The sequence below is a fragment of the Numida meleagris genome, chromosome 1 (assembly GCF_002078875.1).
Source record: "Numida meleagris isolate 19003 breed g44 Domestic line chromosome 1, NumMel1.0, whole genome shotgun sequence".
Taxonomy (NCBI): Eukaryota; Metazoa; Chordata; class Aves; order Galliformes; family Numididae; genus Numida; species Numida meleagris.
The window spans coordinates 63,241,379-63,256,586 of NC_034409.1; the positions used below are offsets into that span (position 1 = coordinate 63,241,379).

Genomic DNA, 15,208 nt, shown 5'->3' on the forward strand with positions numbered 1-15,208 from the left:
TTTTGGCAGAACAGAGATACAATCTCTGTTTAACTAATGCACTTCTAGAGGGAAGAATTTTGCTTCTGTAATTCCTCAGTCATGAAATGCCTTTTCCAGGAGTCTTCTCGGGAGCATCCCTTCTCACTAGCATTTTACAAGAATTCTACACTTTCACATTGCCTTACATGCCCTCCTTCACTTGAGGACAAGGTAAAAGAATTGGAGAGGAACTGCCTGCTGTAATCTTATCTCATTTGCAGATCTCTCTACCATCACAGAAATAAAATTGATATTTTTCTCCATTTTCATTCAGCAGTGTAGACCTTTTCTTGCTTTAGCCCAGAATTCCTCTGGATTTTATACACTAAAAGATGGATAAAGCAAGTTTTATTTTTAAACATATTCTGGAACAGGGGTCTGAGTCTTCAGATAGTGCACATGAAAATATAGCAATTTCTTGGGAGTACTGCAAACCTGTTCCTAAGTGTGTGAAAAACCTTAGCCTTTACATTCTTGCATGAGAATCCTTCACTTATCTGTAAAGCACAAAACTTCCTTTTTCACAAAAGTAATCTCCGGGAAACTGTAGAGCAGTTCTGGGGAGGGGAAAAAAAAATAATAATAAGAATAAAATTGGCTGCAGTATTTGAGCAGAACAGAAATGAGCATCAGTGCCCTGTGCCAAGTGCAGCCGTAGATTTCTTGCAAACTCTGAGCAGCAAGCTGCCAGGCTGGTGCCTCCCTGGGCACCCAGCATCCTCCATGGGCTCTGGAAGAGGGCTGACTCAGCTCACTCCAAGGGAAGAGTGCCACCTACTGAGCCCGCTCGCGCTCTCTCAGAGAAGGGCAAGCTCACAGGACAGATTTCCCTTTGGAGAATTAATCCATCCACACCCACCCCTGTAATTTGTGGGGTTTAACAAGATCACGGCCTGGGGTGGAATGGCTGCAGGACTGCACAGTAAGCTGTTTCAGTTTACTCGCATATGCGGGCTCGAAGAGGTATGAGAGCCAAGCATGTGAAATCACAGGAACCGATGGTGCCTCCATTTAAATTACTTTGTTTGCATTTCTACTTTCTGCTTCATTCACTGGATTAGATGGAAGAACAGTGAGGGGAGCCTGTTCAGATTGATTTGGCACCAGACCTGTTTTTAATCCCATTGCTAAAGACGAGATGGTTTTATCCTAACTGCCGTTGAGCTTGCAGCTACTTCCCACTTCCCTGGATTTGTTCCTGCTTGGCAGTCACCCTCTAGTCTTTTGAGCTACCTTATCCAGCTTGACCTTTCACAAGTCAGACTGGATGCAAGTGCCTGCAATATGTTCAAGCAATGATTTATGATGAAAAGGGAGGACTGTTTCCTGGACCATTGTTTTATATTTGGGTCCTCTCCCCTCATCATTTCTCTGCAGGCTGGAATGCGACTTCCCTACAAGCAAATACTTGTGAAGGCAGCTCTGCGCAGCACTCAGGCTGCTCCATGCTTGGACTGACTTGCTGAAACAGAAGCACTTTTTGTGAAAGTTGGATGGGGAGCAAGCACTGGTCGATCAAGTTGAGCAGCTGAGAAATCTGCAGGAATTTCTGTAACTGGAGGTCCAGCCAAAGAGCATCTATTAGAGAGAATACAGCACAAAAGCTAATAATCATATGATCTCGGAGCAGAGGGGGGTGAGGAAGGGGAGGAGGATACGGGATAGATAATGAGCCTCACAATAGGCAAATAGAGAGTGTCATTACAGGAGCTGCAGGACCAGCCAAATGGTTAACCTGTGGGGTGGAAAGAGCATCCAATGAGTCTCGCATGCCTAAAAGGATAATGGCATTTTTATTATCTCATTCCACGCCCTGATCATCTATCCATTTTCTCCCTGGAGCTGGCAGCGGTTTGCACTGATTCAGTCGCTACAGACATGATCAGCAGATCATACTGCAGGCAGAACTTGTCAAGTCTTTCCAAGTGAGTTGTCAATTTATTTTGCTATCTGTATAGATTTAGCCTTTCAGCGTTGCATAGGAATTGCTGGATGACGGTGATGGCAAAGAGGTGTAAAAAGTTGGGAAGTTGGTTGAACTGGGGATTAGCTGTTGGGCGTAGACTGGGTTCTTTCGCTCCTCTTTTTGCTATGTTGTCTGAAAGAAAAGGCTTTGCATATATGCAGTCATTTTTTATCTGAATTGCAGAATTTGAATTGCTTTATTCAGTGGCAGAAGAATATGTCAGAAAGACTGGTTGCTAATCGGAGTTGTATTAATGGGAAATTTACAGAAGTTTCATAGCTTGTGCGAAAACTTTCTTGTAACTCAGATTGCTTAATTCACCAAGTAAATAATGTCCTCATAGCACATTCATCCCTGAATGTGGGAGGGAAGAAAGAGAAGAAAATCAGTTAGCCTGTGCAATGTTGCCAAATAAATTGTCTAGTTTATTTGGGTCTAGTTTTGCTGTTTTGTTTGTCTGCTTCATATGTTGATGAGTGGGAAACAGGGTGCTACTATGTTTATAAAATACTGTGAAGTCATTTGTACAGTGGTGGTGTTTAACACTGGGGAGAAGTTTTCAAAATCGACTGAGATTTCTGAGTGCTAGTTTCTGGAGTTTCCAGCATCAAATCTTGTGCTCTTGAGAGATTTCTGAAACTCAGCCCCCCCAGGAAGTCCCTTCCAGGAATCTGAAATCCTTCGTTGTGATTTCAGATATTGAGTAATAAATAACAATTTAGCTAAGAGCGTGTCAAATAAACTTGTTTTTTGCTGGTCCGCAGTGGAACACAGCCACAAGCTGCAGCAGCCAGCCCTCCCATACTGCTGTATGGGAGCGGAGAGTTGCCTGGGCAGAAAGCTAGTTCCACTCCAACTGAGGGTAAAGCAAAGGAGTGATTTTGGCACTTTAAGGCTGTTATGGCGGGTGGAAACCAGAACGCTTGGTACCTGATGTGGAGAGCTTGAGGTTCTCAGATAACCTTCAGACCCTTTTCACTGGCTTATTTTGCAGTCAGATTAGCTAAATCAGTCAGGGTCTGGCTGTTTTGCTTAAAAAACCAACAAAAGTATTTGGATATCCTTGCTGAGGGAGATTCTTCTCCAGTCTTCTCATGTGTGAGAGGGAACTGGCAGTGAGCTGGCTTTGTGCCATGTGTGTCTCTGAAGCAAATGCTGGGAGGAATGTCTCAGTGTGTGTCCACTTTAACACCCACAATTATGTTCTGTGAAGTAAATGCACTGAAGTCAGTGAAATTATATCTGGATGAAGACAATTCAATCTTTTTCTCATGAAACATGACTAGCTACTATACCTTGTGTCTTGGGAGACTTGTATCCCATAGCACCTTCTAAACAAAAGCAGACACCTGACAACCAGACGTAGATTTTCTTTTGTCAAGAATTCCAGTAGCATATCTGAAGAAGAGTAGCAAAGTTCTTGTGGGGAGTAGGGCTTTCAAGAGAAATGAAATATGTGGCCAAAATTTGGAAACTGGTTTATTCCCTTTAAACAAGCCTACTCATGACCTCAGGCCAAAAGTGGGGAAGACACCTTTAGCATTACCCAAGAAGACTTCTTCAAAGCATTGCTTGGTGAAATATATGATGAAATACTGCCCTTCCCAGGTGGAGGCATAATGTAATCATTCCAAGTGCTCATGCCTTCTCAGGAGATTGCAATGGAAAAGGAATATAAAAATTCTTATAAGTTAACTCTCTGGAGGCTCTCCAGGGAGAGGCAGGAGGCTGTTCTTGTGCTGCTTTGAATGAGGTACAGTAAGTTTTCTAACCCCTTGCAAATGTCCTCTAATGGCCCCTTTATATGATAGTTTCAGCTGCATCATTTAAAGGTACTTTCTACACTCTTGGTGTGCTTGTAGAAAATCCTGTAATTGCTAAATAGTTGAATATAATCCTGTTAACATTTGATACACTGGAAATTAAAAGCAGAAGCTCTCATCATAGCCAAGAAATCATTCCGGTTGGCATGAAAATATAGACTGCTAAGTGAATGTATAGGGATTGAATTGGCTCTCTTTACTGGACACTAAAATAAGCATTTACTGTGCAAGTTTCTAAGGAAAGCAGAAGTATTCTTTGCGAACAGGTAGAATGTTTTCTTCCAGCCAATGTAACTTTTGTCCAAACTTCACAGATTTTTTCATTCACAGCTGGGATGCTGGAAGCTGACCTTCACAGCATTTTCTGATGGGTTCCTCATATTCTATGTTCTCATACATAATTCTCAGATTTTCTGTTTCTGGCCTGGGTGGTCAGGACAGATAATTGACTATTTTTTTTTTTTTTTTTTAAGGAGAAGGGCTGAAGAATCTGGCTAGTTCTGCTCTGAAAATTGGTGCTGTTCATTTTCACTCAAAACCATCTTTTTCTTTCTGGTCTTTTCTGATTGTACATCTCATTTCTGTTCCTTAGTGGGAAATAACCAGTTCTTACTTTTTAAAAGCCTTTTTTTTTATATTACGGAGGAAAAATAAGACGGGCATAATGTGACTAAACACCAGATGTGCTAAAATGTAGCAAAGGTTGTTTGTCTCCGTCTTAAAAACTGAGAAGTCACCCTCTGAAAGTGGCTCGTCTCCCTACACCGTCCTGTCCATTTCTGAGCTGTACAGTTTATTTATATCCAAGTTGCATATCAGTGCCCAATGCTTAAGAATGAATTCAAAACACCTAGGATAATAGATGAGTGCTTTTGATGCAAATATGTTTCTTTCTGCCTGGACCATATTGATGTTAAGCACTCTGGTAACAACACTCCTTGTATACAGAGCATTAATTTTCACTGCCTAAGTGAAATGCTTAGGCTTTGGTGTACGGTTTACACATCATCAGGGACAATGGCTGTTGAAGACTAAATGTCCATTTAAAAATTTTGTTGCTGGATTTAGGAACTATCCTCACAGAACGTCACGAGAAAATTTCTACAACAGTTGAAACATTTCTGAATGAAATAATCCTTCACAGTGGAGGAAGCATTATGACAGAGAAAGGACAGTTCTGTAAGAAAACTCTTCTGAAATTTCTGAGGTGCTTGCTCCAGCACAAGAAAGGCACTGAGGGGCCAGTGCGTGGGGTTGGATTAACCTGTATGGAGTTTTGGACACCTATCTGAGTTTGAAGTCATGATTTTTAAGAACCAAATTTCTAAGATTTAAGCCAGGGCAGTGGTGAGAGGTACCAGACTTGACCTGATGCTGATCTCTGGTAATCCAAATGCCCGAGATGAGTAATGAGAATTGTTTTTCATGCACAGTAAGTTTAGCAAAACCAAGAAAAATGTGGAGAGTACTGGGCAGAGCAGAACTTGTTGGGAATTCATCAGGTTCTGAGACTTGCTTTAACTAAATGGGAGCAAGAGGAAATACATATTTTAAAAAATTACATTTTGGACACTTTCTAAATTGCAAATTACTGAGCTGCCTCTTTGCAATTTTTATGTAATAAAACTTTCTGATCTTTCGATTCCAAACTGAGCTAACGTAAATTTGAAAGAAAAAATAAGTTGAAAGAAAAAAAAAAAGATTAAAGATTTGCTGCCTTCTTTCAGATTGAATTAAAATAAAACAATCCTGAACATTTTCTGTATCACTTTGCTCTGTCAAGGGCTTTCTTTTTTCTGCTTCAGCAAAAATAGAGAATTCAGTGCTAGTGCAGATCTTAAATCCAGATAGCTCCTCTGCAGCCATCCTGTTGAGATAGGTGTGCCGATGTGGGATGGGGGGCAGCAGAAATTCATCCTGCTGCTTCCTACCCCTCCTTCCTTCCCTGCAGAACCTGCAGACCCTTGTCTCCTCCTCCACCCTTTTCCCATTTGGAACAAAACAAGAAGGTCCAGAAGGACGGGGGAGAAATTCTCTGCTGATTATCTCAGGCTCTTTCTGCTCTTCTGTCCAATGTGAGTAGTGCAATAAATGCACTACTAAATAGATACAGTAAACTAGATAATAAAATCATACAGTTAAATATCCAGTCAAGCAAAATACTTCAAGCTGAATAACTGAAAAACTCAGCAAAAATTTTATAACTTTTCACTCCTTTTGATTTTATTTTGTTAAAGAAAACACAAAAACTCCCTTTCTTTGCAGTATTATAATTTTCTAACGGTTGAATTGCTTTGAGCTTTGTAAGCATTGAAGTTTATAAAGAGTTTTCTCTGACTTCAGTAAGGCTGCTTACATGTATAAGTAGCTGCAGTGCCAAGATGATAATTACATGTCTGTATAATGTTAGCCTTCATGCATTTATCCCTTCCAATTTTAATTCTCTATTTTATAAAATCTATGATCAAATTTTGGAGCCCAAACTAAGCTGATGTCGTCCCTTTTAATTTAGGACTCAGCCCTTTTACTCTCCTCCTGTGTTTTATTTTTATTAGTTGCTTTCTTTTTGTGCTGATGTGCAGCACATATTGTTAAAGCCACTTATTAGAGCCAGAATTTTACGGCATGGGGAATGTCCTAATAAGGGAAAAAACCTAACCCTGTATTGGTGAGGTAAGAGAAATCAGGCAGCGGATAATTTTTTTGCTGATTGAGAAGGATAAGGTGCGGTTTGGCAGGTATTGCATTGGTTTGGCATTTGCTGACATGGTTCCTCTTTTCTGCAGTTCAAATCCTTTGCAGAGCGGACAGTCAGGGAGGGCTTCCTCCCTCCCCTCGTCCTTCTCCTTTTCACAAGTGTTCAGTAGTGCCGTAAAATCTCACTGTGGCACACAAACTGGAGGTGGTAGTGAGAAGCTTTTGCAAGCCTAACAACGTAACATACTGTAGTCACCTCTCAGCAAGCACCAGGCATGGTGAAACATAGGTTTCTATGGAGTTTGTTATACATCTGAAGCATCTAAATGGTTTGTGAAGTTGTCAAAAAATCACACTTTGGTCCAAGGTATCAAAATCCACTTTCTCTCTTCTCAGATATCCATCACTGGAGGAAAGTACAAATTACAAAAGTTTGTTGACACTGTAAGTCAAGTAGACACTTGACTGCTCTGCTGTTTTTCTTTCAAACTGCTTTGAAGACTCACATTAAATTCCAGGGATGAGCAATGCATCCAAGGCTTAAATAGAGGCTTCAGCACAGATTTGAATTCAATAGAATTCCTCAGGTTTTCAGTTGAGTTACGATGAGCAAAGTTGCAAGCAAGGGCAGAAGCGAGTATCTAAATTCTTTCCTTCCCCAGTCTCTGTGTGTCTCTTGGTAAACGAAATGCCAAGCCAAGTGCTGGCTGTTTTAGAATTCACTCTACGCTGCATCAGGAGGCCAAAAATGATGCAGAGTGCTGTCCCTTCCTACCTGGTGTCCCTCGTTTGGCTCCTGGACTTCAGGAGAAATAACGATTCACCTAGTAACTAATTGTCCAGTTTTCTATCACTCATTTATTTTTTTAGAGTATTATAAGTTTGATTCTACCCCTTGTGAAACATTTTTTTCCTTTTTTTTCCCTAACATAATAATTTGAGAGTACATATCCTTTTATTGCTGAGGTTAGTTCACTGTAGGCAAAACACGTGAAAGATAAACTTGGATGATTGTAGTGCAGAAAAGTAAACAGTGTTCATAACAGGGATTGGATGAACCAGATCACGTTAAACAAAATGTACAGATGTGCTGTTAGAAGTAGGCTATGCCCAAAAGGTTGTTGCACAACCATTTCATTTTTGGGTGTGTATATATATATATATATATTTGTCTGATAGCTATTTGTGCTCAGACCTTTCTTCCTCAAAGTCAGAAACCTCTTTTGAAGATCAGGGATTTGGTTGACTTTGTTGTCATCTTTTTTTTTTTTAATTTTTTTTTCATCCACCACTTTTTCCTACGTCGACTAAGCCATACTGAGAAATATTTGGATTCTCATGAACAAAAAGTGACTCCAGCAGAACTTAGCATGCCAACCTGTAGAGATTAATTCCATGTAAGCAGTTTAGATTCTGAATTCTGAGTCTTTCTCAGATCACTTTTGCTCTGCTCTATACTTCTGTTTAGGAGATTCAGACCTGGTATGGAACCTCTGTGTAATAGTTGCTGTATTGCGCAACAAACAAAAAAAAGATCCCTCTTCTTCCCGACAGCTTTCTTATTAAGAAAACATCTCCTGACTGCTTTTCTGTGCATTTCAGAAAATTTGAGCAAGTCACTCCTGCAGAGGCAGTCCACATGCACTTGTTTTCCTTCCCTGGTTACTCTAAGAAATGTGGAGGTCTGTCCTAGAGATATAACCCTGAGACCAGCACACTTGTCACTACAGGATGTGAGATCTTGGCTTCCATTTGTCTTGTCATAGCCAAATTGCCTGCAGATTTTTTTTAAACATAAAAATATATTACATGTTTCTGAACAAGAGATTATTGGCTTGCCAAATTCCATCTGCAGTACGTTCAGTGCTGGAGTTGCTTCAGTGTAATTACAGATTTACCTTCTAGCATCACATATATATATTGGTGTCCTGGCACCATCCTTACTACACCTTTTTTTTGAGGGATGGGATGGGTAGGGAAGGAGTTTGTAACTGAGTAGTAGGACTGTGGGAAGGATGAGCCTCACAAGGTACGGTTCTGTAGGTTTAAGTATCCCCAAATGATGGAGACCATCACCGTACACTGAAATGGCCGTAACAGAACATTTGTAAACTTTGCTCTCTTTCAGGTAGTCTCTGCCTTGCCAGCTCACAGGATCTACAGTATCCTGTCCTTTGCCACATGATTCCTTTCCCTTTCTCTTTAATTCTTACCTTTAAGCACTCTTTCTACTGTACGACATGATATTTTGCAAAGCCTAATTAACAGACATAACATCTGTTTCCAAAGTCAGCTAAGTTTTTACTTTAGTTAGAAAGATTAAGGCTGAGAAATGTTTTTCTTGTAGTTTCTCCATGATTTACCATAAAGCCTACAGCAACAAATCTTGGAAGTTCTCTGCAAATGCAACTTTTCCTCAAGGCTTGACAACATGCTAAAAAGCTACTACAGTACAGCTATCTTGATTCTCCTGCCAGTCCTTATCTATATGGCCATGAAAGCTTGCCACTGTCAGTATGTGCATTAGCAATAATTTGCAACCCACCCAGCTGAGGACAAATATTCCTTTTTCGTGCATATCTGATAGCTTCATTTGATCCTTTGTCATTTGGAGATAGCCGTTGGGTTAATTCCTTGCTTGATTTCTTGGATTCTTCTCTTTCAGCCTCACCCAACACCCTAAGGAGTGATCAGGTGGGAGACAAAGTCTAGCTTTGTTACATCCCATCTAGTCCCATGCTTATAGTTCCTGAATGAGAAGGATGAATGCCCTGAATGCATAAAACAGTGCTTGTTTCTGTTACGTTCTGTGTATGCTTGTTCCCTGTGCAGTTCTGCTCTGGAAATATTACCAATCTGTTTTCTCACCCCCAAAAAGATATGATTGTGTACTTTACTACACTAGAGCAAACAGAGATTTTGCTGTTTAGTGCCTAGCTTTTGGTTCTTTCCAGCACTTCTCAAGATGCATGACAAATTCAGTGTGATCTTGAGTCCTGAAAATAATAAAATAGAGTAGTTCATTTGGAAGGGACCTTCAAAGATCATCTAGTCCAACTGCCTGACCTCTTCAAGTTAAAGCATGCAGTTGAGGACATTGTCTAAATGCCTCTTGAACATGACAAGCATGGAGCATGAACCACCTCTCTAGGAAGCCTGTTCCAGTGTTTGACCACTCTCACAGTAAAGAAATACTTTCAAATGCCCAGCTTCCCAGGTGCAGCTTTGTGCTATTCCATGCAACTTAATATCAGTATCTGGAGCACAGCTCAGCACCTCCTTTTGCTTCCCCTCTGCAGGTTGCCTCTTGGCCTTCTCTTCTCTGGGCTGGACAGTCCAAGCCTCCTTGGACATATGCCTTCCAGTCCTGTTACTGGTTTATGGCCTTCCTCTGGATGCTTTCAAGGACCTTAGCATCCTTTTTATATTTTGAATCCCAGAAATGCGCACAATATTCCAGGCAATGCCACATCAATGCTAAGTATAGCAGGAGAATTGCCTCTTGTGACTGACTGGCTATGCTGTGTTTAATGTACCCCAAATGCAGTTTGTGCTCTTGGCTGCCAGAGACACTGCTGGCTCAAGCTGACCTGCTGTCACCAGCACCCCCAGATCAGTTTCTGCACAGGTGCTCCCCAGCCACTCGTTCACCAGTCTGTACCTGTGTCCGGCATTGCTCCATCCCAGGTGCAGAAACTGGCATTTTTCCATTTTTGGAATATCATCCAAAAAGGATAGTGTTGCAAGGGTAGGAAGTAGGGATGTTCAGGCTTGGGAGAATTTAAGGCAGGGCTCACAGGTGTGGAGGAAGAAGATGGAGACATTAAAGTGCCATTAGGTGAGAAGTGACACGATATGCTTGGAATGTGAGAAGAAATTGGAGAAGGAACTGGAAGAGCTTCTGGGGAGCTGAAACAGAGGAGAAAACCCTTTGGGAGTTTTCTCTCTAAAGTGCGAAAGTAGGGAGTGGGGCCTGCCCTGGAGCTTCCTAAATCTTTGGTAATTTTGTAGGAGTATTCTGATCAAACTGTGGGCGAGGGTTCAGAAAAATTATTGGTATACACTCATAGCTATGCACTAACAATGACAATACTCCTGTCTCACATTCATTTTAAGCTGGCAGAAGCACTCATAAATACATCCAGGATTGCCCAACTGGCAGACAAACGCTGGTGTTTGTGTCTAGTTTAAAGTCTCTGTTTGTATTAGACTGATTGGTCTTATAATATCTTATTGGTGTAGGTAATGCCCATCATGCCAACTTTTGAATCCCCCAAATGGATGATTTTTTCACTGAACACTGCTGTAGTCAGATGGGAACTGATGCACCAGTGGGTTTAAGCATTTCATTTTTTCTTATTTATTCAGTAATCTCATTCAACTGAGTTATGGTAACACGTTGGACCACACTCTGAGAGCAGGAATTCAATGTTTCTTATTCTTGTCCTAATTCTGGTGCCAAATATTCTCCAATTTACACTGCTCTATCCTCATTTGTCAAATGTTGTATTTTCACAAAAGAGTATTAAGCATAGACTTGCTATCCAGTGCTTGTTTTCTTGGCTCTTTCCAGTGCCTTTCAGGACACATAACTGAAATTCAGTAAGGACTTTTGTAGAAGGATAAATTGGATTGCATCTCACTTGCAATTGGCTTGATATACATGTGTGAATAGTTACTACAGGCTGCTGGGAAGAAGATGCTTGGATGAATCACGGCAGGTCTGAGTCAAGCCTAATGTCTGTTCTCTGGCGGTGTTATTCTGAAGGCTCCTTAGGTTGTGTGAATACCTTTCTGCTAGGGGTTCCAGTGGGTTCCTAAAATGCTCTTCTGTCTTGCAGCGTGACAGAAAATGTTACTCTTGAATCAAGAGGTAGCTTGGTAAGAGTTGCTGTTGATGGGCCTGGCCTACATTCAGGTCAGTCCCATCTATTGCGTGGCACTGGCGAGGGTGCAGTGAGAGCCACTGTGCACAGAAGCCTTCTCATGTGATGTCTTCAAGAGTTTCTGCATAACTAAAATCTCTAGGTTTAGAGCAGGTGTTTTCTCACTAATCTCCTTTTGGGAATTCCATCTCACCAAGCTGGCTTTTTGTGCCTGTTGAAGCGTGAGAAGCAGAAGGGTTCGGCAGGAAACTCAGTGGTAGGCTGGCGATCTGCACCCCGTTTTCCATATTTTCAGGCTCTGAAGTGTATCTCAGTTCACAGCCCAGTGCTTCAAGGAGCTGCCAGGGTGTGTGGAGGCTGACCCATGCATGAAGCCTGAGGCTCTTTTGCAGTGACATGGCTGCAAGTTTCCTCTGGGTAAAGAAGCTTTCTGGGCTTCCTTTCCCATTTCCCACCAGGCAAAGCTCTTTTTAAAATGTAAACTACTGATTTGGAAGTACCTGGAAACTGAAGGCATTGCACAGAGGAGGGGCAGGCTGCCACTTGCTCAGAGGGAGCTCAGGGGAGGATGCCTCTTTGTTCTGTATGCCAGCAAAAAATGGTCCCAGGATAATCAGTTCTGCCTGTGGCTTTCACACACTTTTGGGTGCAGCGATGGAAGTTGGCAAGGTGCAGCTGTCAGTGATGGGCCTGGGAGGAAGAGTTCAGCCTACCTGTAGCAATGGCCTTTGGAAGCTGCTAGAAAAGCTCCTGGTAACTTCCACAGGGTTTGGACCAGGACTGAGGTAGTGCAGCCAAAGCACAAATCTTATCTGCTGTGGGGTTGAGGCTGAAACAAGTACATTTGTCTATGTCCCTGTTTTTCCATTCCATAAACTATCATGCAGAAGGGGTTGTGAGGATTAATTAACATTTGTAAAGTATGTTGAGACCTTTTGATGGAAAGAACTTAGTGAATGCCAAGTGCTAATATGATGAGGCAGGAAAAATAGATATCAGTCTGTGTTCACTCCTGGAATGTAAGGGATTATCCCAGAAGCCTTGGCTCAAACATTATTTTTGTGTGTTTAAAAACCAATTTTTCAATTATTCTTTCCTTAAAAATGTCAATTCAGTCCCAACAAAGCCTGTGCTTCTTGGTGATGAAAACTTAATTTCTCTTGTTCCCTCATCTTTGGAATTAGGCTCTCTTTTGCCTTCACTTGCAGTACCACTCAGCTCCCCCATGTTCCTGCAGAGCTCATCTGTGCAGGGTTATTTCAGCAAGAAATGAAGCATTTTGCAGTCACTATTACAGACTAGCTCTGTATATGGAACTGCTGTTCCAGAATGAAAAATAAATGTATACCATAGTAGTTGCTGTGATTTGTAAGCACGCTATATATTGTGGAAAAAGACCCTTATACTGGTACGGTATCTATGCAGGGTAATTTATGTGAGCTTTTTGCACCCATGTGCCTTGAACAGCTTCATGTATTCCATTGGAAGTCTACGGACCACAAGCACTGTCAGGGCAAGAAAAATTGTTATTTTCTTGCTTCCTGTTTTTTATCTGGATATTTCCTATGAATAACTCATGACACAAATAATTTGTTACTGAATATTTGAAATGGAAGAGGTTTTTGTTGGGTTATAGAGTTCCATGAGAAGGTGGTTTTTTGTTGTTGTTTTTGTTTTTTACTTGTTTGCTTGCTTGTTCATTTGTTTGTTTACCCTTTCTGAAGCACCGTGGCTTCTATATTTATATTTCCAGTGGGGTCGATCACCTGTCACAAATTCAGAGTCAACTTTACACAGACTTTCTCTAAAGTTTTACACTGAATCGGTTGGTAGTTTCTTATGAGTAACTTTTCCTGGAATGAGGATCACAATGGAGCAATGTAAGGGGAAACAGGCACGTCTACGGGAAAGCTAATTGAAAGAATAAAGCCAGAATATTTTATAGTGTTTATGCGTGTGTAGTTGCAATGGATACATGTCAAATTTCCAGCTGTTTAAATTGCGCAATGCTGGTATACGATGTCTGCAAATCATTGTGACATTAGTGTGCTGTTCAAAGTGCTGTACGTGACCTTCATATCTGTACAGGCTTGTTTTATGGAAGGAGGGTTGTTTTTTTTTTTTTTGTTTTTTGTTTTTACCTTTCATGAAGGTGAAAGACAGATCAGGATTAACTTTCAGAGAGATGCATGGAATGTATCTGCCCCTAATCCTATTAGCAAATGACAGGATCTGCACTCATAATTCCTCCTCTGTCTCACAGAAAATGTCTCCTAATCACCTTGGCTGTTGACAGTAGGTTTCTTAAATATCTGAGAAAGAGATAGATGCTTGTCCACGTTAAAAGTGAACAGTCATGAATTTCCCTTGAAAGCAAATCTGCACCTGCACAGCATCCATGGATCGTGAGTACAGGGAATCAGTATTAGAAAACCTTGAGACATCTGATTTTCATTATTTTTTTCCCTGTTTGCCATATGCTGTAGCAATGAACGTATTTGTAATGCTGTATCCCCCCTAAAGTGGTTTATTCTAAGTTAGCATATGGCTTCAAAGTCTGTTCTGTTTCAGTGCAAGGCCTTCTCTTGCATTTCAGCTGCCTTCTCATTTGCAAGTGTTTATTTCAGTATTTAGTCTGCTGAGGTATGTTAAGGCTGTGCCCTCCTCTTGCATATTTTCTGTCAGGAAGAGCGGATGGAAAAAAGATTATTCTGTGATTATCTGTATGGTTATCTGGTGAAATACTTTTCCAGGCTCCCTGTGTGCAAAAACATGCCTTCTACCTTGTTCAGATTTTGCTGCATATCTGAAAGCTACAGCAGAGATCTTCAGGGACCTCTCTGGCTCGGAGCAATAGTAAGTTAGTTACAATCTTAAATCCCCAGGGAAATATACAGGAGTTTTAATGCTTCATAGAGCCCAGACTAGTGCTAACACCCATACTTTTGATGAATCGAGCAATAAAAATTGCCATCACTGACCACTGATAGTCATTTCAGATAATGCAAGGCTGAAGGAGTAAACAAACGATGTATAGACTGGGTAACTGTGACTTGCTGTCCTACTGGTTCAATTCTGTCAATCATGGTGGAATTTGGCTTTCCAGGTCCTTATGGAGCAGAGGCTGAGAAGCCATGGGAAAGACCCCAGAGATCATCTAGTCACCCATTGCTGCTGCCTGGCTCTCCCCAGCCCAGGGAAGTGTGTCGTTCCAGTCCCCTTCCTACAGCCACATTCCCTATATGATCCCTGCTTCCATCTTCCCTGCCCAACTGGCCCTCTCTCCCAGCTTTGTTCTAATCTACATTGAGTTTTAGTGTCAATCTTAAATCAGAGACTGATGCTACAGTTATAGAGTCTCAGCTATAGAGTAGTTGCTGACCCACCCTAGGCACAGCTGCATTTCCATGATGGATGAAATAATTCCTTTTGAGTTGGGTTCAGTGCTATTGGTGAATGTTTTCCCTGATATCTATCAATGTCGTGCTGTGAACTTTGTTTCCTTCAGGATTCACCTATGTGTAGAGTCCTGGCCCTTGGTTCTTCTTTACACCCTGCAAAAACTAGCAGGCAAGCTGGAAAAAAGGCATGAATGCAAAAAGGGATTCTGCTCATTGAGAAGATTTGTCATCTTAGAAAAAAGACGTATTTCTTCTCAAATTTCATGTCTTGTTTTGATAGGATGTGTGGTGAATGGATGTATGCTGGAAGTTGATTGTGAGTAGGTTGGGCAATGTGATGGAGGATTAGTGTGCAGATATCCTCCTTGCGCCATTTTTCTTTTCCTTGCCTTCATTTAAAGACCTGTGATAGAT

The 15,208-nt window shown here is 41.3% G+C and overlaps 1 protein-coding gene across 5 annotated transcripts in view; it reads left to right on the top strand.

Annotated features, from left to right (window-relative positions):
• The window catches only part of CALD1 (caldesmon 1), a 187,712-nt gene that overhangs the window by 131,859 nt on the left and 40,645 nt on the right, over window positions 1-15,208 (top strand). Inside the window, exon 1 of one of the 5 annotated variants that reach the window (XM_021390561.1) lies at window positions 1,404-1,946. The exons of the other annotated variants lie outside the window; for them this stretch is intronic. Within the exon in view, the coding sequence (XP_021246236.1) occupies window positions 1,900-1,946 (47 nt within the window). The 5' untranslated portion in view covers window positions 1,404-1,899. Of the gene's footprint in view, window positions 1-1,403; window positions 1,947-15,208 lie in introns of those variants that run through there. 5 annotated transcript variants of the gene reach the window in all.